At 54.2% G+C, this 22,950-nt stretch overlaps 1 protein-coding gene across 1 annotated transcript in view; it reads right to left on the bottom strand.

The window, feature by feature from the left end:
* The window catches only part of RASSF3 (Ras association domain family member 3), a gene marked incomplete at both ends in the record, with an annotated part of 43,769 nt that extends 27,007 nt beyond the window's left edge, over positions 1–16,762 (bottom strand). The window contains one exon of the mRNA XM_084255963.1: positions 16,652–16,762. Within this exon, the coding sequence (XP_084112089.1) occupies positions 16,652–16,762 (111 nt within the window). The remainder of the gene's footprint in view (positions 1–16,651) is intronic.
* Positions 16,763–22,950: the final 6,188 nt, after the last annotated feature.

Genomic DNA, 22,950 nt, shown 5'->3' with positions numbered 1-22,950 from the left:
CAAAAAGCTTTTCTGATCCTCAGAATTATCTGCAAGTGGCTGCCTGAGAAACTGGCAAGTGTCCGAGCAGAACAGCACAGCCACTCGGAAAACAAGGCCTTCGGGAGACATCTAACACTGCTCCCGGCTGCAGCAGAGGACAGAGCTCCCGGCTCCCCGTCCCTGCGTCCCCCCACACCCCCATGAGCACGGGGGTCCCTGCGGCCCATGTTCCAGCACCACCGACCAGAAGTTCCGAGGACAGCTCCGGCCAGTGCACGTTCAAGGGCGAGGGGCACTGCTGGACCCGCCTGGGCTTAGACCCCCAACCCCCGAGAGCTCCAGGCAGGAGCTTTATTTTATTTCCTCATCTGCGAAGCAGGAGTAAGAAGGTAGAACACGCTCCACTGTCCACCTCAGAAATCAAGTCACCTTTTTTCTTCGTCAGAGCCGGCAGAGCAGATGCTAACGATAAAAAGCTTATCTGCCTCACAAGGATACAGACCTGCCGCACGCAAACACTTAGAACATGAAACATTTTTTAAGAAAGGATAAATTCCTCCCTGGTGCAGTCTCTGGCAGGGAGGGTGGTGCTGGCAGTGCCTGCCTCCGGGGCTGCCTGGCGAGAATCCCCTAATCCAGGGGTGCCCGCCCATCAAGCGCCCGGGCAGGGCCCTCACACTGTTTGCCATCCCGATTTGCCTGTTTCCTGCACTTCCTTCTGGCCAAGCCCACAAAACTTCTCAAGCGAGCGGGGATTCAGTCCTGGTTGGATAAATGCCAGAAGGTCCGTCAAGCCACGGCCCCCGTGAACCACCCCCACCTGAAGCCACGCGAGTCGGGCCTCGCGCTCCCGGCGCAGCCCACCCAGGGCCGTCGCTGACGGCGCAGGGGCCTGGCCCCGCCCGCAGAGGAAGCCGTCCACACAAGCAGACACCGAGAAACCGCGTGTTTGCCACGGCAGAAGGGGCGGGTGCTGAGAGGCCCCGGGCAGACAGCTGCCTCGCGCTCCTGGGGTGTCCGCCCCGGCCCCCCAGATGCTCCGAACAGGCCTTCCCAGGACATGGCACTGAACGTGCCGATTGTTTCAAGTTAAGCCCAAGGCCTGGGGCACAGGGGAAACTCGTCACGCCCTTCACTCCCCACAGGAAGGGGGATGGGGGGCACTACCCAGAACTGGCTGCTTCTTGCCGCTGATTAACACAACTACACGTTTCGGGGGTCTGGCGTCCCCCCGGGGTGAGGCTCTCGTCTACACTCGCCTCCACAGTCGCTGGGCACCTCTGCCCTCCTCCCCCCTGCCCCCACCTCCCGGGGGCCGCCATGTTTTTTCCAAGTAGAATTAGGTTTTTCATCAGAAAGACCCTTTCTCTCCGCAGACCCGCTGCGCAGGGCCGGGCAGCGGCCAGTGGAAGGGCCTCCGGTCACCGCCCGGGCCACCGGGCCCTGTCAGCTGAGCCTCCTCCCTCCCCAGAGCCCCCACCTGGGCCGTGCCCATTTATTTTAGGGTTTGCATCCATTCAGATTCTCGAAACCTATGTAATTAATGGTTTTTTCCTTTTCTGCCACTAACCAGCCTGAAGTTAATTTGGTCGTCTGACCAGCCAAAGAGGCCAGAGGGCTGCAGGGGGGGCTGCAGGGGGGGAGGCTCTCCTCTCCTCCCGGCCCCCCCAGGCCCTCACTCTCCCCCGCCTGCTGCTTCTTCCCACCTCTGTTGCAGGAAGCTTCAGCGTGGGGACAGGAAATTTAGAATATTCCTGGAATCTACCTTATAAAACTTGAACCAAAGCACTCCAGCTTTTTGTGCAGTTGTAACGGACGGCAGGCAGCAGGCTGTTTCCTTGAATTATAAGCAGCGCAACATCTGGTTACCAGCCCCTCCAGCAAACACTCCCATCAGCATTGACATGCAAATAGCAAGAACAGGAAACTATAATGAAAAAAACAAAATACCACAATAACACTAACAAAATACACACAATTTTATGGACACCCTTAGGAAGTCGCCTTTGTATGAAAGCGCATTTTCATCACCACTCTCTGCACACAATGAACCTTAACTTTGTTTAAATAATTAGGCAATCTGGACATATGAAACTCTGAGATAAAGTGAAAAATCAAATTGCCTTTCTTAGGATTAACCTGCCAGTAACCTCTGGGAGTTTTTACCCAAAGATCTCAGAATAAAATTCATACACAAAGAAAATACATTTTCTATTACAAAAGGAAAACAGGACAATTATAGGAAAGAAAAAAAACACACATGGAAGAAAGAAATTAGCTTATTATCCAGAGTGGTAGACCTTTTGGGGTTTTTTTCTGTTCTTATATTTAATAGTATATTGTACGTGCTGTTCTGAAATTTTTTTCCATTTAAAAAGCATGATTATCGGGGTCTCCCCGGTGGCGCAGCGGTTGAGCGCTGGGTTGCGAAGCTGCCCGCGGCCTCTGCGGCGCCGGTTCGATCCCCGGCTGCTCCCCGGCCACCGGAGGAGGGTCCCACATGGCGCGCAGACCCCTCCTGCCGCCCGCTGCTCCCCTCAGCAGTGTCCTTCGGTCCTTCTGCCTGCTCTGCTTCCCTCTGGCTCTGGTGAATTCTCTCACCCTCCCGCGCTTCTGACTGTACCCAGTGCATGTATAAACAAAACAAACAAACAAGCAGACAAATAAATAAATGGAACATGCCTCTATTAAAAAAAAAAAAAAAAGCATGATTATCTGTGTATTGAATATTTTAAAAAACATTTAAAATTTAATAACAAGAACAGCCAATGTTTGTGGGTCGTAAGGCACAAAGCTGGGGGCGTGTAGGGTGAGTCCAGAGAGACTGAGCTGATGACAGGGAGGGAGCCAGGAGCTCACAGAACTGTAAGGATGCTGAGGAAACAGGTTAGTTACCTCGTGGTTATCATCCTTCCTCAGTGTGTGTCTCAAGTCATGTTGACCTTAAATAAATATGAATTTGATCTGAAGATAATACATACATATAAATACATATATGTATGTGTGTACTCATGTTTAGGGAAGATTTCAGGCATGTGCGCAGCATGTTTATTTCTTAAGATTCAAAATAACCCAGCAGAGACCTGCTGACATTCACACGACCAGTTCCACCAGGAAACCCCCCACGCACAAGGGGACCACATGTAATGCCACTTAATTACACGCACGAAAGCGGTATGTATCATGGTGAATTTCATGTGACGCATGTTTCACCACAACTTAAGAGAAGAAACTTCCCCCGGGTCGCCCAGCTCTAGGTGACAGTGTCAGGACCAGAAAGCACGCAGCCTGCGCCCGGCCCTAGGCGTGTGACCTCTGGATGCTGGGCCTTTAAATTGTCCCCAAATCTACCATTATTAACCAGAACAATCACACACTAGGAGTCAAGGCTTGCAGCAAGAAGGCCAAACCATGTTGCCCGCGTAGGCTTCCGTGCGGGCAGAAGCAGCTCAGTGTATTACTGGATAACATGCCGGTTGCGCAGAGGCCACTTCTGCTTCTTACTCTCGCATACACCTCGTGTGGTAGCGATACCCTGGACTTGTGAGCAAACAGGTTCCCGGTGAAGATTTCAATTTCCTTAAGTCGTGCTTTAAAAAGGAATAGTGAGGACCTCCCTGGAGGCGCAGGGGTTAAAGTCAGCGCAATCAAGCTGTTCTGCTCCCCACTCTGTCTCTGGGATCGTCTCTCACACACAGACACCCACCAGCCCCTGCACCTCTGGCCTGTCCCCCAGTTCTTATGTGTAAATAAATAAAAAGGAATAGTGAAGTCACCATCAGTGGTAAAGAAAGGTTTAAAAATTGGGAAAAATTTGTTGGATGTATTAGTAATGGGGTGAAAAGGGCAAATTATGCCAAATAAAAATTAAAAAATAAAAACAACACTTTGGTGAACCGTCCTGAAAGAGATTTTTTTTTTTTTCATTTACCCCTGTGGGGTTTTTTGTTTGCTTTAAGGAGAAATTTTTAGAAGTAGAATCGCCGGGGAGGATAAAGCAAACATCTCAGATCATCAGGCGAGGGGTCCTTCTGATGTGCTCACAAGGGGCCCAGCTAAGGCAGCAGGAAAGAGAATCCGCAACAAATAATTGGAATTAACGACTCCGAGCACAGGGGTAAAGAGCAGCGGGAACTGCAGAGAGTCAGAGGAGGCCCCATAACCGGTGGCGCCTGGGAGTCGAGACCAGACGAACTGCCTGACTGTCCTCTGGCCGGCGCTTCCCAAAGCCAAAGCGGTCTTGACAAATCCCACATCTATAGCATTTCCTCAACTGAACCACCTGCTGGAAAGTTCTAAGTCCAAATTAGTGGAAGAGCAAAGACTATAAACCGCCCTCACAGACTGGGGGTAAACGCGTCAGGGATTCATTCAGCTCACGAAACACAGGCAGGTGCAAAGCCGGCCCTGGCCCCACCACAGCTCGGCCAGGAGCGCCTGCTGCATCACCTCCCCTCAAAGGCCCCTGGAGGGAAGACACACCACAGAACTCCCACCCAAGCTCCCGAACAAGGAGCTCAATCACCGGCTCCTGCCAAAAGGAAAGAAGCACCTGAAGAAGTGTGAGCTCAAACAGAACGTTCTGGGAACACGCCCCTGCCCTGTCTAGGACAAGAGGGCAAAGTCAGCTGAGGCCTGAACCGGCTCTGCAAACCTGCTGCCCGAGACGAAGCCAGGCCCTCCACCCTGAAGACCAGAGGGCAGGGTAAAAAAGATTAAAAAAATAGCAGGGGCCTCACTGGTGGTGCTATCGGCAGCCACTGCAGCACGACTTCAATCCCCGGCCGAGGAGCTACCCAAATGGCGCAGCAGACCTCTCCTGTTTCCCCGCTGCTCCCCTCAGCAGTGGATTTAGTGGATCTGCTTGATCTGCTCCCCGCTCTGTCTCTGGTGAATCCTCTCACCCCCACACCTCTGGCCTACACCCCAGTTCTTGTATGTATAAATAAATAAATCTTTAAGAAAAAAAAAGGAAGAGGTGAGTCCCTGGACGACCTTCCTCTGCACACCGGCAACATCAACAGATCAAAACAACTGAGAATCAGCGGCCCCTGCCTGACAGGAAATAACCAAGGAAATGCAGTTTAAGAATTTATTTATAGGGGCCTCCCTGGTGGTACAGGGGTTAAGACGCAACCTGTGGGGCAATCCGCAGCCTCTGCAGCACGAGTTCGATTCCCACCCAGGCAGGGAGCTACCCACATGGAGCAGCAGACCCCTCCTGTCTCCCCGCTGCTCCCCTCAGCAGTGTATTTCGTCAGTCTGCCTGTTCTGCTCCCCGCTCTGGCTCTGGTGAATCCTCTCACCCCACCCCCACACCTCTGGCCTGTACCCCAGCTCATGTATGCATAAATAAATAAATCTTTAAAAAAAAATTATTTTTTTTTAGTCTTTCCCTGTGGTTCCAGGAGAGGACATGCAACTATAAATTGCTCAGCTGACAGGTTACAAGCCATTAACATAACATTACCTAGTCAACATTCTTATTCTTCCCCAAACCACAAGTATTCATAGTTACAAGAAAATAGTAGCCTACAAATTAAAAGGAAATAAATCCCTAATCCCCATTTCAAAGAAATCCCCATTTCAAAGCGCCTACTAAGGCAGCTCAGCAGCCCCGCAGCCCGCAAAGGTGTTTACAGCAATAGTGTTTGTCATGGAGGAAAGTGGGAGGAAATAATTGTTACACATCATCACAGTTCATGTGTCCCCCAGTTAAAAAGAATGGAGCACCCGCCTGTTCTGCTCCCCACTCTGGCTCTGGTGAGTCCTCTCCCCCGTGCACCTCTGGCCTGCACCCCCGCCTTTGTGTACATAAATAGATCTTAAAAAAAAAAAACCAGGGAGTGAAGACCAAATACATATTGCTATTATAAATCACAACACCCTGGAATTATCTCACTCTTAAAGATTAACAAACGAGTATTCGAGGAAACTTTAAACTCCCAGAGGCAGCATCAACGCAAAGTCAAGATCATCGACCGCTCCAGCTCCCCGAACTTGTCCACCGAACCACACTGTCCGAGGGCAAGCTCTTCCCCCCACATGGTCACATCACGAGCAGCAACAGCTGACCTGCACTGCCTCAACTGCCTTTAGTTCCAGGGCCCTTCCAAGTCATTCGTACGGATTCACGGTATCAATTACATGAAAGCGCATCAATAAATACTGCAGCTCAGACTTTAAGTCATTAAAAAGATTCAAAATGGCCTTCGGAAACAATAAAGCCAACTTCACGCCCCGATACACTGTAAGCAGCACACAACGAGGAAGGGGGGCAGGCCAGAGGGGACAGCGAACCCCAGCAGGCGCCCGTGGCCCAAGGGACCAGGTTTCCCACCAGATTCCAAACTCGTGTCAGTTTTGTCTTTAAAGACGTATTTATTTATGCATACAAAAACCGGGTACAGGCCAGAAGTGGGGGGTAAGGGGGCTCCCCAGAGACAGAGTGCAGAACAGAGCGGGCAGATCCACTGAAACCCACTGCTGAGGGTGACTGGGGGTGGGGGTGGGGGGGGAGTCGCCGGCTTGGCCTCGAGGCGTGCTAAGGTTTTGCCAGCTGGGCGGGTCAGCAGAACGGGTAGGATGCATGTACGAATTTATCTCCCTCTTTGTCTCCCTGAGTTACTCATTTCCCCACTCCCCCTGCCCGTGTAAATGAATTTGTATCAACCCTGTGTGTGTGTCTGCAGTGCAGCATGCATAAGTCCCCTTTAAGCGCGCAGGTGAGGACCCACAGTCAGGAAACCCCATTTTGTATAGGGATTTGCCCTGTCACAAGGGGAGCAGCAGGGAGACAGGAGAGGTCTGCCGTGCCATGTGGGTAGCTCCCTGGCCGGGGATGGAACTCGTGCTGCAGAGGCTGCGTGCGGACAGCTTCATAGGTAACCCCGGCGCCCCCAGGGAGGCCCTAACTCATGTCGGTTTTACAGAACATAAGTGAAGTCTGAAGAGCTGGTCAAACAATTCCCATGACTCACCAGGCTTCTCTCATGCCTGCTTTGCAATTGCATAAGCTTATTGTGGGAACTAGGACTGTGTCCAGCTACGCGAAATCCCTGAGAGAGCCAGACACGGCGTGTGGAACTGGAGGAGCTGGATTCTGACAACCGTTATGGCATCTGCCTTTGCAACACGACGCAAAGTTCACACAAATGACCTTGTTAAAGACAAACAACCAGCCCAAAATGGAGCCCCAGTGCTAAGCCCTCTCCCACCAAACTAAAACTTACAGTTCGGGATCTTCCAGAAATGGGATCTTAAGGCCGTAGCAGGACTCTCCGGTCAGCACTAAAGGCGCAGCCTGCCTGGCAGAGCCCCCCATCCGCTTCTCGCCAGTGTGACATCCGGGCCCCACTCCCTCCTCCCTGCGCAGCTCAGACTCCGTCCCTGTAGATGGGAAGCTGCCTTGTCCTGAATCACTGAATAAACACAACAGAAATGTACTCTGTTAAATTTTGCGTCCTGACACCTCATCCGATTTGATCTTATGAAAACCAGGAATGAAACAGTGACCAAGGTACTAAAATAATGAGTACTAGGTGACTGAGAACGTCTGGAGGAAAAGGAAAAACCCAGGAAGAGGACTCTGCCGCCAAGTCAAGCCAGCGGCGACACGCTGCAGCCAGAGTCCTGCAGAGGCAGGTGAGCCGGAGAGCAGAGGAAGCGGAAAGAGAAAAAAGAAAGGAATTTTTCACACGAGTGAAAAAGCGCAGCTGGACAGGCCTGCTCATTCTCCCCCCACGGGGGTGGTGAGCTTTAAAGGAAGAAGTTGGTGAAAATTTTGATCCAATGTCTGAGGCGTGGTCGGGAGGAAACAGCCTTTCATCAGAGAACAAAGCACTACAGTAACAGTGAAAGGGGTTTGAAAAGAAAAACAACACAGCAGAGGAGGCAAATGAAGCCTCCAGGAACAGCCGTGCTCTTTGTGGGCCAGCTCCACTGAGGTTTCTGATTCACTTCAATCAATAAAGCCAGAGAGAGGGACCAAGCGTCCCGCCATCGCCCATTCTTTAGCTGGATTCTTAGTTCACTTCAAACCTCTCAACGCGCTCAGTTCTCCACTCAGCCCAGCACCCTCCAAGGAGAAGTACATGATCAAATATAACAGAACATTCTCAAAATAACGATCGCTAAGACTTACGGTTGCTTGAAGTGAGCCAGGCACCTAACCTCTGCAGAGCAGTCACCTGCTGCCTTACAGGTGAGGAAACTGAGGCTGACCAGACACAGCGACTCTCCCGAGAGTGCAGGCTCTTACACAGCCACCTACACTCAGGCCAGCAGTCCAGAACACACACTTCCAGCCGAAAGTAACTTTAAATTTCCTCTCCCCAATAGTGGGAATGTTTAGTCTCACCCCAAAAGTTCAAGATGCAGGGCCTCCCTGGTGGTGCGGTGGGATGAGCCGCGCTGTGAGGCTGTCCGCAGCCTCTGCAGCGCCGGTTCAATTCCCCGCCGGCCAGGGAGAAACCCACATGGCACAGCAGACCTGTCTCCCCTGCTGCTCCCCTCAGCAGTGTACTTCAGTCAGTCTGCCTGTTCTGCTCCCCACTCTATCTCTGGTGACTCCTCTCACCCTCCCGCGCCTTTGACTGTACCCCAGCTCTTGTATAAATAAACCTAAAGTTCAAGATGCAGAATAATGTTCACTTTCAAACTGTCCCGGATACCTACAGTAGGAATGGATTTTAAGCTGCTCTGCTGATACTGGTTCTAGGTTTGAAAGACACTTTCTTCCCCCTCCGACGTATGTCCAGATCCTCTCCCCGGCATAGCAGGAATGACCATTCTCTGGGCAGACCCTCAGAACACATTTGCTCTAGCAGAAACCAACAGGAGAGCCCAGCATGAACCCCCACCCCAACACCCCTCCATCCAGCCAGCGGCCTACCACACAATCAACACGGGTGAAAGCTCTGAGGAGGCGCTGCCCTCCCCCCCCTAGAGGAAAACTGGCGAGATAAAGCTCCGAAAGGCTTGTTTAAACAAAGAGAAGCAGAACTTAAAGGGACAAACGTAACACTATTGTTTCTTTAAACCACCTACGTAATATTTACATTTTCCCATAGCTGGGAAGTCACAGCTACAGTCAGGTACCTGTGAGTTCCCCTCTGCCGTGAATTAAACGTGGCTCTACTTAAGGTCTAGATGGATAAAGCTTCTGTTAGTTTAATTTCTCACCTCAAAGTTCCCCTGAAATGAGAGTTCAATAAACCAGCTGACCTGCAATCCCTTATTACTCCATTAACTGTCAAGCACTACGGAAGATTAAGCTCCCTCTTAGCATTGGGGTGTTCCTTCTGGGTAGTGCACGTAGTTGTGTTGTTTTACATTTTGTGAAATTTCAAAAAATGTTTTAAATTTCATAAAATTTTTTTAACTTTTGTTGGCTATTTAAGAACTTTATCTTGTACATGTAACTTCCTGCGACTTAACTGAAAAAATATTTTAAAGGTCCTCAAAACAAGCATTTGTGGTCACCTCCCTGGCCGGGCATCGAACTCAGGAATCAAACTCCTGCGCAGAGGTGATGCTGAGACTGTACCCCCCGCACCACCAGGGAGGCCCCGATGGGATTTTTATAGTCGTGGGCGAACACCCTCTCCCCAGCACCTGGTCTACATGTAAGATAACTCAGTTCCTCTGAATGCCAGCAGGGGGGATGGAAACCATGTGCTAAATTTACAGAAGTTCAAAGATAAACGGGCGCTTCCAGACCCCTTTTTACACTGGGAGGGGACCCATCAGCGAGTGTTCCCGGTGCTGGTGACACTGTCTTAGCAAAGCTTGTCCTGTGCCTGTTGCAGGAGAGAGAAGGATTTTGTGAGGAGTTTCAGTGATGTCAGCCCGAAACTCACTCTAAATGATTGCAAAATACCAGGGATGTAATGTCCCTTTGTACAAACAGAGCAGGTCAAAAAAATAACCTAAAGTTCTGCTGACTGAAAATAAAAGGGGAACCACCCCTGCAGGGGATTCTGGAGCAGCTTTCTCAAGGTTCCGCCCACCCAACAAACGCCCACCCAGCAAATGGGTCAGAGGCCCACCTATGCCCGAGCTCACAGCAAGAGGAAGATCCACTTAGAAGGCTCAAAAACATCCATCCAATTCACTGTTAAAGTACTGCGCATTAAACAACAATGAGGTGCCTTTATAAGGCTTCTCCCTCTATTGTAATGATTATATCCGGTGGAACGAGGGGGGCAATGAAACTAGTTTAAAAATAAAGGGGCTTTTTAAAAAAAAAATTTAAAGATTTATTTATTTATGCATACAAGGGCTGGGGTACAGACCAGAGGTGCAGGGGGTGAGAGGCTCCACCAGACAGAGTGGGGAGCAGAATAGGGGGATCCACTGAAACACACTGCTGAGGGGAGCAGCTGCGCCCTGTGGGTCACTCCCTGGCCAGGATCTCACGCAGGCCCTAGAGATGACAGTGCTGAGTCTTAACCCCTAGGCCGCTGGGGAGGCCCAAGGTGGAGCCCATGTTAACTAATGATCTCGCTCTTTGTCATGCTTGAGAGATGGTCCACACAGACCAACCAAACTCCATGGCAGACTTCTATCTGTTCTGTTCACCCGCCCTCTAGCATACTGTAAATATTCAATAAATACTTGGGAAACAAACTTAGAAAACTACCTCCCTGACCTCACACAGTCTAAACACATACACTTCGCACAACCTGCATTAATTTCATGAAAACACTTTGTCAATGACACTGTAAATCTCTTAAATCCAAGATCTTCTAAATTTATTCTTCTTGGTCTCTAATTCCCAAATCCATCCTTTTTTCTCCTCTATTCATCTTACTTTGTTTAGCATGTGGAAAAAGAACTGAGCGTTGCAATATACAATGAGTAAATTATTCTTAGCACACTGAATTATGTAGCAGCACTTAGCAATTACGGTCCATAAAAGTGCATAATACTCTTGCTGTTTTAACACTCTGTGAAATATCGAACCTAGTCTGTAAACTGAAGGCAGAGAATAGTTAGAGAGCCACTAGGGCAGTAGCCTATCAGTTCTTTTATTTATTTATGCACACAAGAGCTGGGGCACAGGCCAGAGGTGTGGGGGGTGAGGGATTCACCAGAGACAGAGAGTGGGGAGCAGAACAGGCAGATCTACCGAAATCCACTGCTGAGGGGAGCAGCGGGGAGACAGGAGAGGTCTGCTGGGCCCTGTGGGCAGCTCCCTGGCCGGGACAGAACCCATGCTGCGGAGGCTGGCTGCGGACAGCTTCAGTGCTGAGACTTCACCCCTGCGCCACCAGGGAGGCCCCTCCTATGAGTGTTTATGTGACAAAAGGGAAGTTCTCCCCACAGAAGTTTCACAACCTCAAATGCTGGTATGAAAGTGATAAAACTTTGTCAATAACACTGTGGATCTCGGGGTCTTCCTGGTAGCACAAGGGGTTAAGACGCAGCCTATGAAGCTGTCCACAGTCACTGCAGCACAAGTTCAATCCCCAGCCAGGGAGCTACCCCCAGGGCGCAGCAGACCTCTCCTGTCTCCCCGCTGCTCCCCTCAGCAGTGGATTTCAGTGGCTCCACCTGTTCTGCTCCCCACCCTCTCTCTGGTGAATCCTCTCACCCCCGCACCTCTGGCCTGCACCCCACCTCTTGTTTGCAGAAATAAATAAATCTTAAAAAAAAAAAAAAGAAAGAAAGAAAATCACCTACCTACCAACAGTGTTACATGAGGACTCTGTCAGTATCTGTCTTAAGGCAGCAGCCTCTGGGGCTCTCACAGAGGCAGCTACCCCCGAGGCCACCGGAGGCAAGCAGGGCTGTATCCAGGGCCAGGCGGTCAGCAGGGCACACGAGAACCTCCCTTTTTCTCTCCAGAAAATGTTTACAGCGTGACCCGCTCTCACGGCCAACGACAGTCTAGAGAGAATAGCCACTCTATTGGGTATTTTTAGCTTTTCTTTTCATAAACATTTCGTGTCACTGCTTTCCAAATAACTCCAAACCTTGCAAGTCAGCCAGAAGAAATGCGTAAAGAGCAGATTGCCCATCCATGCGGACAAGCAAGACTGACAACTAATTTTCTTCTGAAATGCGCTTGGAGGACGATCTGTCCCCGTGAGCTCTGCTCACACGTGTTCCCGCGGAGGAGCGCTGCGGCGCCAGACTCCAGCAGACACGAGGACGTGTGAGCAGGTCGCCGTGCGCCGGGCAGGACTGGAGGGGTTGTCTATGCTCAGCAGGACAGGGATTAGAAAGTGAGCATAAAAAGCCAGGACAGTGCAGTCAAAATAACTTTGTGGGGTAAACTGCCATGCTTTGGCCCTCAGTGACCCATCACCAAAACGTCTAATGGAAACACTAAAATTGTGCGACTCGTTACAACCGATGTGAGCAGTCAGACATGGAAGCAACGAGAGAGCCACAAAAAATATTGAAATGATAATAAGGAATAAAATTCACAGGGGAATTTGAGGCCTGTCATGTGGAGGTGAGTCTCACAGGCTTGCCTTATTAAACAATTCTTCACTACGACTTTTCAAAAAGTGTAGGTGATTTAGAAGACAGTTCTAAGATTTCAAGACTTGCCTATTCTACTTTTTCTTTAGATTTATTTTTATTTATGCACACAAGAGCTGGGGTACAGACCAGAGGAGGGGGGCGGTGAGAGGATCCGCCAGAGACAGAGTGGGGAGCAGAACCGGCAGACTGACGAAATACACCGTTGAGGGGAGCAGCGGGGAGATGGGAGAGGTCTGCCTCGCCATGTGGGGAGCTCCCTGGCCGGGGATGGAACTCAGGCCACAGCAGCGACAGTGTGATAGGCCACTGGGGAGGTCCCTATTCCATTCTCACCAACTCTGTGATGAAGATACCTGCCGGACGGGACAGGGAGGCAAAGATTTAAAAAGCTCCTAACGTGCAGATGTCTGTATTTGCCAAGGGAAAATCGAATCTTAAATTTACTTTTGGAGCTGAGAACAACGGAAAGGAGAATGGAATTTGAGTCAGAAAACCTGCAGCCCTCCCCCGAAATGTGGCTCCTCGGTGAACCCCGTAACGAGGTGTGTCACAGCCTCCAGAGGCTTCTCCGGAGCATCACGAGGTGGTCCAGTGAAGACCAGTGATCACCAAGCCAGGACAGGTCCTTCCCTCCACCCACGCCCCGGCGGCCGCTGCGCAGGTGCTCAGAGGCCCTGGCGGAACAGCAATAAACATGACCTTCAAAGTGTAACAGGGTGGTCCCAAACATGACCTTCAAAGTGTAACAGGGTGGTCCCCGGGAAAGGGGGAGGTTCCCTGCCCCACCCAAGGGAGGGTGGAGCTGAGCAGGGAGAGGAGAAGCTGCAGAAGAGACTGAGGAAGGAAGCAGGATGGAGCCAGGAGCCCTGGAGGAGGCGCATGGAGCCTAGAGACACGTGAAGAAACTGCGCTTGTCTTTTGGTCGTGGACGGGGTGACACAGATGTGGGTGAGACCCGTGGGGAGGGGACCATGGCAGCTTTTATCTTGATTTTGATTTTGCTCTTTTCCTTCCAGCCTTGTCTGGTTGTCTCTGACCCTTTTCTGTGGGTCCCCACTGGAAGATGCTTTAGACTTGGGGCAGGCTTTGGGGCCTTGCTCTGGGCCAGTCCCATTTGGATGGACTTTTACCCACGAGGGGACGGGTCACTTTGGGTGTTGATTTAGAAACTAGACTCTTTGCCTTTCCTGTATTGTTTCCTAGTTGTATTAAAGTTCCTTCTCATTAAAGTCTCCTATGTTTTGTGTTGATGCGGCGGATGGCAGAACCCATGTAGAATAGGCAGGTTTGCGGGGTTTGGGCTGCCCCTCTCCCTGCCCTATAACAAAAGCACCACAAAAAAGCCACTTGTGCGTTCCCTTTAGACAGGCTCTTTCTTCTTCTTTTTTTAAAAGAAGGTATTTATTTTTACATATTTTTGTATTTATTTATACAAGCACTGGGTACAGTCAGAAGTGCGAGAGGGAGGGTGAGAGAATTCACCAGAGCCAGAGCGGGGAGCAGAGCAGGCAGAAGGACCGAGGTACACTGCTGAGGGGAGCAGCGGGCGGCAGGAGAGGTCTGCGCGCCAGGTGGGACCCTCGCTTGGAGGCCGGGGATCGAACCGGCGCTGCAGAGGCTGCAGGCAGCTTTGCAACCCAGCGCTCAACCGCTGCGCCACCGGGGAGGCCCGCAGCATTTTCTTTATAGATGTACAATTTCTGTCACTGTGGAGCAGACAGAGAAGAGACAGTCTCACAGCCCTGCCCTCTCCCCGTTCCGCATTTACCACAACACCCTGCTTGCTCTGGATGTTTTCAAGAGCTCTAGAAACCGCACTGTCCTGGCTTTTCCACCAGATGTGACAGCCCCAGAAAATCACGATTATCAATATAGATCCTTCTCTCTTCACCTCTCGAAAGAAAAGGTAAATTTCGTTTCTACACCAGATTCCAAAGTGCTTATCTTACAGCCACCAGCACAGAGAACCTTAATCCTTATCAATTTATTCTAAGTTTCACTTCCTTAGCTCACAAATCTTATCAGGAATTTAACAGACTGGCTGAGTCACTTCTTTAAACCAAATGCCCACTAAAATTCAGAGTTCGGTCTCCACCTTACTCCAGCTGGCAAGTCAGTCTGTGACCCAGCGCCGGGTGCGAGCTCTGTAAGGGGGGACACAGCAAAGCCTCAGGGTACACGTAGTATGCTCTTCAAACAAAAAACCTGGTCTTGGCCTCCCTGGTGGCGCAAGGGGTTAGGCGGTGCACTGTGAAGCTGTCCGCAGCCTCTGCAGCACGAGCTCGATCCCCGGCCGGCCAGGGAGCTGCCCACATGGCGCGGCAGACCTGTCCTGTCTCCCCGCTGCTCCCCTCAGCAGTGGATTTCAGTCCGTCTGTCTGTTCTGCTCCCCGCTCTGTCTCTGGGGAATCCTCTCACCCTCCGCACCTCTGGCCTGCACCCCAGCTCTTGTGTGCATGAATAATCTTTGGGAAAAAAACAAAAACAAAAACACCTGGTCTTAACCGTGGTGAATTTCACCGCAGTACTTCAAACACGCAGCAAGTGAGGCGCACTCTGCAGGCCAGCCGGGCTGAGGGAGCCGGGTGAATACAAACCAACGCGTGCGCGCCAGGAAAAAGGATGTTTTCACTCTTTGAAGGACTGAAGCTTCTCCCACACAGCTCCAGCCGGGATGCGCCGGCCTGGGAGAAGGAGCAGCTCCCCGGGAGAGAATCCAGGAACCTGCGGGTTTTCTGGACACCGGTCAGCTCTGGGTCCCACCCCCGGCGACCACACCGTGGGCAGCGCGCCAGGCGCCAGAGGACAGCAGCGGGCGGGAAAGGGCGGCCGGGAGAAAGAAGGGGCACAAAGCGCACCCCGCGCCTGAGAAGGTCTCTCTCCACCGGGTTCGCCCACAGTTCCCGGCTCAGCACTCCCCGAAGCCTTGGGAGCTCCTGACCCACAAAGGCCCCTCCCTGCGGTCTTGGGGTGACGACCCGGAGCCACCTGAGGCGGGACGCGGCCTGCAGAACCGGAGGACGCCAGCCGCTGAGCCGGCTGGTCCTGGGGTCGGGCGCCCGAGCCAACCCCACAAATATTCTGGGCTCCACCCCCACCCCAGGCCAGGGAGACCCCAGACACCACGGGCTGCAGACCCTGGAGTCACCCTCCCCGGGAGGCGCCGGGCGGGGGCGGAGTCAGCAGCGCGGCTGGGCGTCCGCCATGCGGGCCTTCCTGGCGGCCACTTGGTTTTCCTCCAGCGCCCGGCGCGCCGCGGGCCCAGCTCGGCAGGACAAACGGGCGGGCGCGTCCACGGGCGTCCCCCCCCCCCGTTCCCCGAGTTCTCAAACTCTTCACTCTCCCGTCAACACACCCTCGCCCGCCTCTGCGCGCGCCGGCAGCCGCGTCCTCCCAGAGCCCCTCGGCGCGGGGGAGCACCCCCAGTCAGGCCACCCCTTTCAGATCGGGGTGCCCTGGAGCACCCCAGGAGGGCCCGGGCCGCAGCCGAGTCAGCGGCCCGTGACGACGAGGGAATCACACGCCCGCCGCGGAACGCGGCCGCGGAGCCCAGCCCCGCGGCGAGCCCCGCCCCGGCCCCTGGCCGCGGCCACCCAGGGCCAGCGGGGACCCCGGCCGGGGCGCAGCCCTGACGCGCGGGAGGCGGGGCCGTCGGCGGACGATTAGGCCACGCAGGCTCCGCTCCCGACGCGGCGGGGCCGGCGCTTCTCCCGCGGGCCGGGCCGGGGGGGCCGGGGGACCCCACACGCCGGCCGAGGAGCGGACACTTGCCGGCCGCCCCGCCCGCGCCCCCGTCCCGTCCCGTCCCGTCCCGTCCCGTCCCGTCCCGTCCCGTCCTCGGGCGTTCGCGGCCTGCGCGGCCGGAGAAGCCCGACCTCGGCGCGCGCGACGGGGCGGCCGGGCCCGGCAGCGCTGACACAGCCGCCCCCCCCGCCCGCCGGCGCCGCCCGGCTGCGGTCCAGGAAGGGCCGCCCGGCCCGGCCGGCCCGTCGGGTGGACGCGGGCGCCGCGCCCCTCCCGCCCCCCGCGCGCCCCCAAGGGAGGACGTGGCCGGGCCCGGCCCGCTGCTCGCGGCCCCCCGCGTCGGGCCCGACGGGGGCGCAGCCCGCGCCCCGCGCCCGGCCCGGCCCGCTCTGCCCCGGGGCCCCGCCCGCCCGCCCGGACGCGGCCTCACCTGGGCGCCGGCGCGGGGCTTGCCCGGGGGCGGCCGGCGGAAGAAGGACGTCCGCGCCGTGAAGAAGAAGTCCTCGGCGTCCTCCTCCAGGCTGCTGTAGCCGCTGCTCATGCTGCCGCCGCGCGGCCCCGGCGCACAGCAGGGAGCCGCCCGCCCGCCCGCCCGCGAGGTGCCGCCGCTCGGCCCGCAGCCCCGCGCGCCCGCCGGCCCCGCGCCCGGCCCGGAACGCCCAGGCCCGGCGGGACACGCCCCTCCCGCAGGACACGCCCCTCCGTCAGGACACGCCCCCGCCGTCGGGACACGCCCCTCCCGCAGGACACGCCCCCGTCGTCGGTACACGCCCCTCCCGTCAGGACACGCCCCCGCCGTCGGGACACGCCCCTCTCGTCGGGACACGCCCCCGCCGTCGGGACACGCCCCTCTCGTCGGGACACGCCCCCAACGTCGGGACACGCCCCCGCGGGCGCGGCTCCCCCTCAGTGCCGGGACCCCGAGAGCGGGGTTCGCGGGCTGCCGGTGGGGGCGGCTGTGCTCGCGACGCCTCTCCGTCGGACGCGGCGCCGGGCCGGGGCGAGCGGGTCCTTGCGGTCCCGCCCCGGGCCAGACCCCGCCGGCGCCCGCCCCACCGTGCGGTTCCGGGCGTCCGGCGCGGGGGGGCGGGGGGGAGGGGCCGCCGGGCCGCGCGGGTCGCTCGGGGAGTCCCTGGAGGACCTGGTCGCCCCGGGTCTCCCGCCGCCCGGCCCCGGCGAGGCTTCGCGGCCCGGAAACCCAGTCGTCGGGCGGAGCCGCCGCTTGTCGCCGACGGACGCCGGGTCTGTGCAGCGAGGACGCGCCCCGGGGGCGCGGGGGTCAGTCTCAGGCTGTCGCCGCTGCGGCCTCAGTTCGATCCCCGGCCAGGGAGCTGCCCACGTGGCGCGGCAGACCCCGCCTGTCCCCCGCTGCGCCCCTCAGCAGTGGACTTCAGTGGATCCGCCTGTTCTGCTCCCCACTCTGGGGAGTCCTCTCACCCCCACACCTCTGGCCTACACCCCAGTTCTCGTATGCATAAATAAATACATCTTTTTAAAAAAAGGATTTATTTTTATTTACTTACATATGCAAGAGCCAGGGTGTAGACCAGAGGTGCGGGGGTGAGAGGACTCCCCAGAGCAGAGTGGGGAGCAGAACAGGCGGATGCACTGAAATCCACTGCTGAGGGGAGCAGCAGGCGAGTCACTCAGGAGAGGTCTGCTGCGCCACATGGTTGTGTCCCTGGCCGGGGATCGAACTCAGGCTGCAGAGGCTGTGGACAGCTTCACAGCGCTGACGCTTAACCCCTTGCGCCACCAGGGAGGCCCCCAACCAGGATACTTTCAGTAAGGCCCACATGGATGAAGAGAGGATCCTGGTGGAGACACCTGGAAATCTGCAAAGGCATTAAGAAAAACAAGAAAAAAAATACCACTTCTATGCCTACAAATTTCTTTTCTCATGGGGATCTAAACAGAAAATGAGCAAAAATATTCCAAAGCAAAATCAGCTTAAGATTGAGGAGTCAAATAAAGTAACAACAGGATAAAAACTTTGAAGTTACAAGCTTTGTAAATTTTAAAAATCCAATACTGGGCCTCCCCGGTGGCGCAGCGGTTGAGCGCTGGGTTGCGAAGCTGCCCACGGCCTTTGCGGCGCCGGTTCGATCCCCGGCTGCTCCCCGGCCACCGGAGGAGGGTCCCGCATGGCGCGCAGACCTCTCCTGCCGCCCGCTGCTCCCCTCAGCAGTGTCCTTCGGTCCTTCTGCCTGCTCTGCTCCCCGCTCTGGCTCTGGTGAATTCTCTCACCCTCCCGCGCTTCTGACTGTACCCAGTGCATGTATAAACAAAAAACAAACAAACAAATAAATAATAAATAAATAAATAACATGCCTCTATAAAAAAAAATTTAAAAAAAAAAAAATCCAATACTGCACAAACACACTGGGGCAAAAGATGTTCACGGACAATTTCCACTTCTTATAAGCTAAATATAGGTTGGCTAAAAATTCTTATAATTCAACCAAGCTACAAAGATAAATATCTACTTTTTTTTTAAGATTTATTTATTTATTTTATACAAGAACCAGGGTACAGTCAGAAGCACGGGAGGGTGAGAGAATTCACCAGAGCCAGAGCGGGGAGCAGAGCAGGCAGAAGGGCCGAAGGACACTGCTGAGGGGAGCAGCGGGCGGCAGGAGAGGTCTGCGGCGCCATGTGGGACCCTCGCCGGCTGGGGATCAAACCGGTGCTGCAGAGGCTGCGGGCAGCTTCACAGTGTGGAGCTCAGCCTGCTGTGCCACCAGGGAGGCCCAATATCCATCTACTTTTGAATAAGAACAGCAGGGAACTCTAACTTCCAGCAAATGAGAAAAAAAATTAACATTACATTCGAATCATTTTGGCAAGGTACAGGATTTACAAAGGGCATTTGAAACTAAAACTTAATTAGTTGGGTTTTTCTCAAATAGGTGGGGATTCTACTGAGTAAACATCTGTGTTTGCTTTGATTCCAGTACAGGTTTATTCATGCCCGATGAGGGAATCCTACAGGAAAAAAATCTGAAGCAATTGGAGGTGTATTTTGAAAAATCTACGCTGTTATTCCTAAGGCACCCACTCAGATAAGGGGGGAATCACTTCATTTATTACTGACGATTATGACTCCCCATGAAAGGGGATGTGGGGACCTTGACATGCAGCCCCTCAAGGGTCTCAGCTCCTCGGTGCAGCCGCTCACAACGGACAGAACTGCCTTCAGGCCCAACCGCATAGGCTTGAGCGCAGGTCAGATGATCTCAGAGAAAAAGCAGGGTTTTGCTGGCCAGGAACGATTCGCGGCAAGTGGGCCGGAAGTGCGTTCTGGTGGGGCCTATTCAGAGGGAATCGCCCTGCGAACTTTTAAATGAGAGTAAAGCTTGTGTCGGTTCAGTCGGCCGGACACTGGACTGCCCAATATTTATTTTGATCAGCTCCTCCAGGTACTTTTGACTCTCCACCCACACACTCCTGCCGAGGGCTTTAGCTCTTCACTCCATTTTTGGCAGTCGGTGGAGAGAACCTGTGCTCATTTGCCCCACGGTAGTTGCCGTTGCTGTGACCCCTTCAAGGAGGCACAACTCTCGCCTCTGAGCTCTCTGGAAGCAGAGCCGGCTGGAGGGGCGGGTGTCCTCAAAGCAGGAAGCGCGGCCCTCCCGTTGCAAGCTATGAAAGATGAAAGGGCATTTTGTGCAATTTTTGCCTGAGATTTCACCTCAGGAGGCTGGGGGGTGGGGAGACGGAGAAACACAGTGTCCCTGGCTGCACGTGGGACGAGTTTCACACGCACAAGGCCGCAGTCTGAGGGCCGGTCTTCAAGACACTGTTCCTGCGCCAGAGCCCAGGACGTCGGGCCCGACTCTCTGTCCAGGAAGCTTTCAGCAAACAGAAGTGCTCGTGTGCACATGCAAGGAGGGCCTTCCAGACAGACGGACCCTCCTCAGCAAATACAAATGGAAACGGTGCCTCTAGAATGTCCATGGAGGCCTCGCTGGTGGCCCAGGAGTCAGGCTCAGGCTGTCACCTCTATGGCCCGAGTCCATCCCCAGCCAGGGAGCGACCCACAGGGCGCAGCAGACCCCTCCTGTCTCCCCGCTGCTCCCTCAGCAGTGGGTTTCAGTCGATCTGCCTGTTTTGCTCCCCACTCTGTCTCTGGGGAGTCCTCTCACCCCCCACACCTCTGGCCTGCACCCAGCTCTTGTGTGCATACATAAATAAACCTTTTTTAAAACATGAAAAATGTGTGAAAATATAAAGTAAAGATCAGGGAAGCGTGGTGAGATCTGCTGAGTCGTGGAGCAGGAGGAAGCCCCAGCCGGGCCCATTCCCGTTGTGGGGGGGGGGGTTCTTCAGGAGCCGCCTGTCCTCAGGCCGAGTCCAGCGAAGTTGAGAAAAGATCAACGCTTGGGAGAGAAACTGAGGAGGTAAAACTTGACCTGCCGGGAACTTGGGTGCTACCTCCCAGCCACGGGCGGCAAGAAGGAAACGTGAAGAAAGGTGCACTGGGAGGGGGCTGGGGCGGGGGCTGTGTCGTAACAGGGAGAACAGACAAACAGCTCGGCCGCCTCTTGTGAAACGTCTGTCCTGCGGCTCACGAGGACCCAGAGCAGGGGACGAGTGTGGGGGCGGGTGGGGGCACTGGGACACGTGACTCGAGATCCCAGAGTCATCTCAGTGGACTGCTGTGGTCACAAGCAGAGTAGGGGAGCAGGACCCCTCCCTCCGCTCTCCTGGGTCCCGCATCTGGGCCGCTGACGGGAGAAAGGGTTGATGGCGACACAGGCGAGGCTCTGCAGACCAGGCGTGCACCCCAAAGAGTGTGCAGATGGGGTGGAGCCCAGGCTATGTCCTACTTTATCAAACGGAGGCAAAGGGGGTGATGGGCTTGGTGGGGCCTGTGAGAGGTTGTGGGGGTGACGGACACGTACCGTAAACAAGCGCTGTTGGCTGCGGTTTGTCAAGCAGATGCAAGTCCTCTCAGATGAAGAGTCACTCCTGTGAGGGGGAGGAGAGCGCCTTTGTGCGTGTAGTGCTACACCCTGTGGCCTAGTCCCCTGCCGGGGTCCAACTCGGGCCCAGGCCGCAGAGGTAACAGTGCAGACCCCTAGGCCACCAGGGAGGCCCATGCCTTAATTTTTTTTTAAAGGCTTATTTATGCTACAAGAACTGGGGTGCAGGCCAGAGGTGTGGGGGTGAGAGGATTCACCAGGGACAGAGTGGGGAGCAGAACAGGCGGATCCACTGAAATCCACTGCTGAGGGGTACAGGGGCGAGACAGGAGAGGTCTGTTGCGCCCTGTGGGTAGCTCCCTGGGGACTGAACTCATGCTGCAGCGGCTGCAACAGCTTCATAGTGCTGAGACTAACCCCTGCGCCCCCAGGGAGGCCCCCCTCCCATTAAGTTTTATAATAAAAGTTTTTAAAGAAGCATAAGATGTGTATTTCTCCTAATTCCACTGACATGCAACCACCACCCCCTCACCCCAATTCAGACTCACCTGGGATCAGATCTGACTCCTGGGAAGAGCCACTGAGAGCCCTTTCATCTTCTCAGCTCCTCACAAATCTTACAGATAGTGCTTTCCTGCCCCGGAGTGGCGGAGTGGCGCTGCAGTTAGCAGTTGCGCTTCCACACGGAGAAATTAACAGCAGGGCTGTAATCACGGCAGCCTGACCCATCTTGGACCAGGCTTTTTGCTCAGGGCACTTTCTCACATTGATCTCAGCCTCCCCCACAGGCTCTGTAATTACTGCTCCTTCACACACCGGAAACTGAGTCCCGGGAAGCTGGGCGACATGTCGGCGATGACCAGTCCTGACCCCGGGGCACTTGGGGCCATTTCAACTATGTCCTACACATGATGTTAGAATTCACAGTTTAGCTCTTCCTCCGGCGCTCTGGTTACACGGCAAGCACATTAGAAGGTGACCTTAAAGCCCGAGTCTCTTTAGCAGGTTGAGGAGCCTCCACACAGCTCTCCATAGTGGTGGGACCAGTTTGCACTCCCACCAGCAGTGCAGGAGAGTTCCTTTTTCTCCACATCCTCGCCAACATTTGTTGTTGCTAGTTTTTTTAATATGTGCCATTCTCACTGGTGTGAGATGGTATCTCATGGTAGTTTTGATTTGCATTTCCCTGATGACAAGTGATGTTGAACATTTTTTCATATGCCTGTTGGCCATTTGCATTTCCTCTTCAGAGAAGTTTCTTTTTAGCTCTTCTGCCCATTTTTTGACGGGATTATTTACATTGTTTTTGTTGAGTCTCTTCAGCTCTTTGTAGATTTTTGTGATCAGTCCTTTATCATTAGTGTTGGGTGCAAAAATGTTCTCCCAGTCGGTGGGGTGTCTCTTTGTTGTGGTTACTGTCTCTTTTGCTGTGCAGAAGCTCTTTAGTTTGATGTAGTCCCAGCTGTTTATCTTTGCCTTCACTCTCACTGCTTTGGGTCAACCTGCTAAAGATGGAGCTTCCATAGGATCCAGCAATTCCACTCCTAGGGATTTACCCAAAGGACACAGAAACATCCATTCCAAAGAACACCTGCACCCCTATGTTTACAGCAGCACTGTTTACAATGGCTAAGCTCTGGAAACAACCCGAATGCCCAAAAACAGATGACTGGATCAAGAAGATGTGGTCCATGTACACCATGGAATATTACTCAGCAGTCAAAAAAGATAAACACATGCCATTTGCAGCAACATGGATGGCGCTGGAAGGGATCATGCTCAGCGAAATAAGCCAAAAAGAAAA

This window comes from Talpa europaea (assembly GCF_964194135.1).
Source record: "Talpa europaea genome assembly, chromosome: 15".
Lineage (NCBI taxonomy): Eukaryota > Metazoa > Chordata > Mammalia > Eulipotyphla > Talpidae > Talpa > Talpa europaea.
This window is presented reverse-complemented; position numbering and strand designations above follow the sequence as displayed.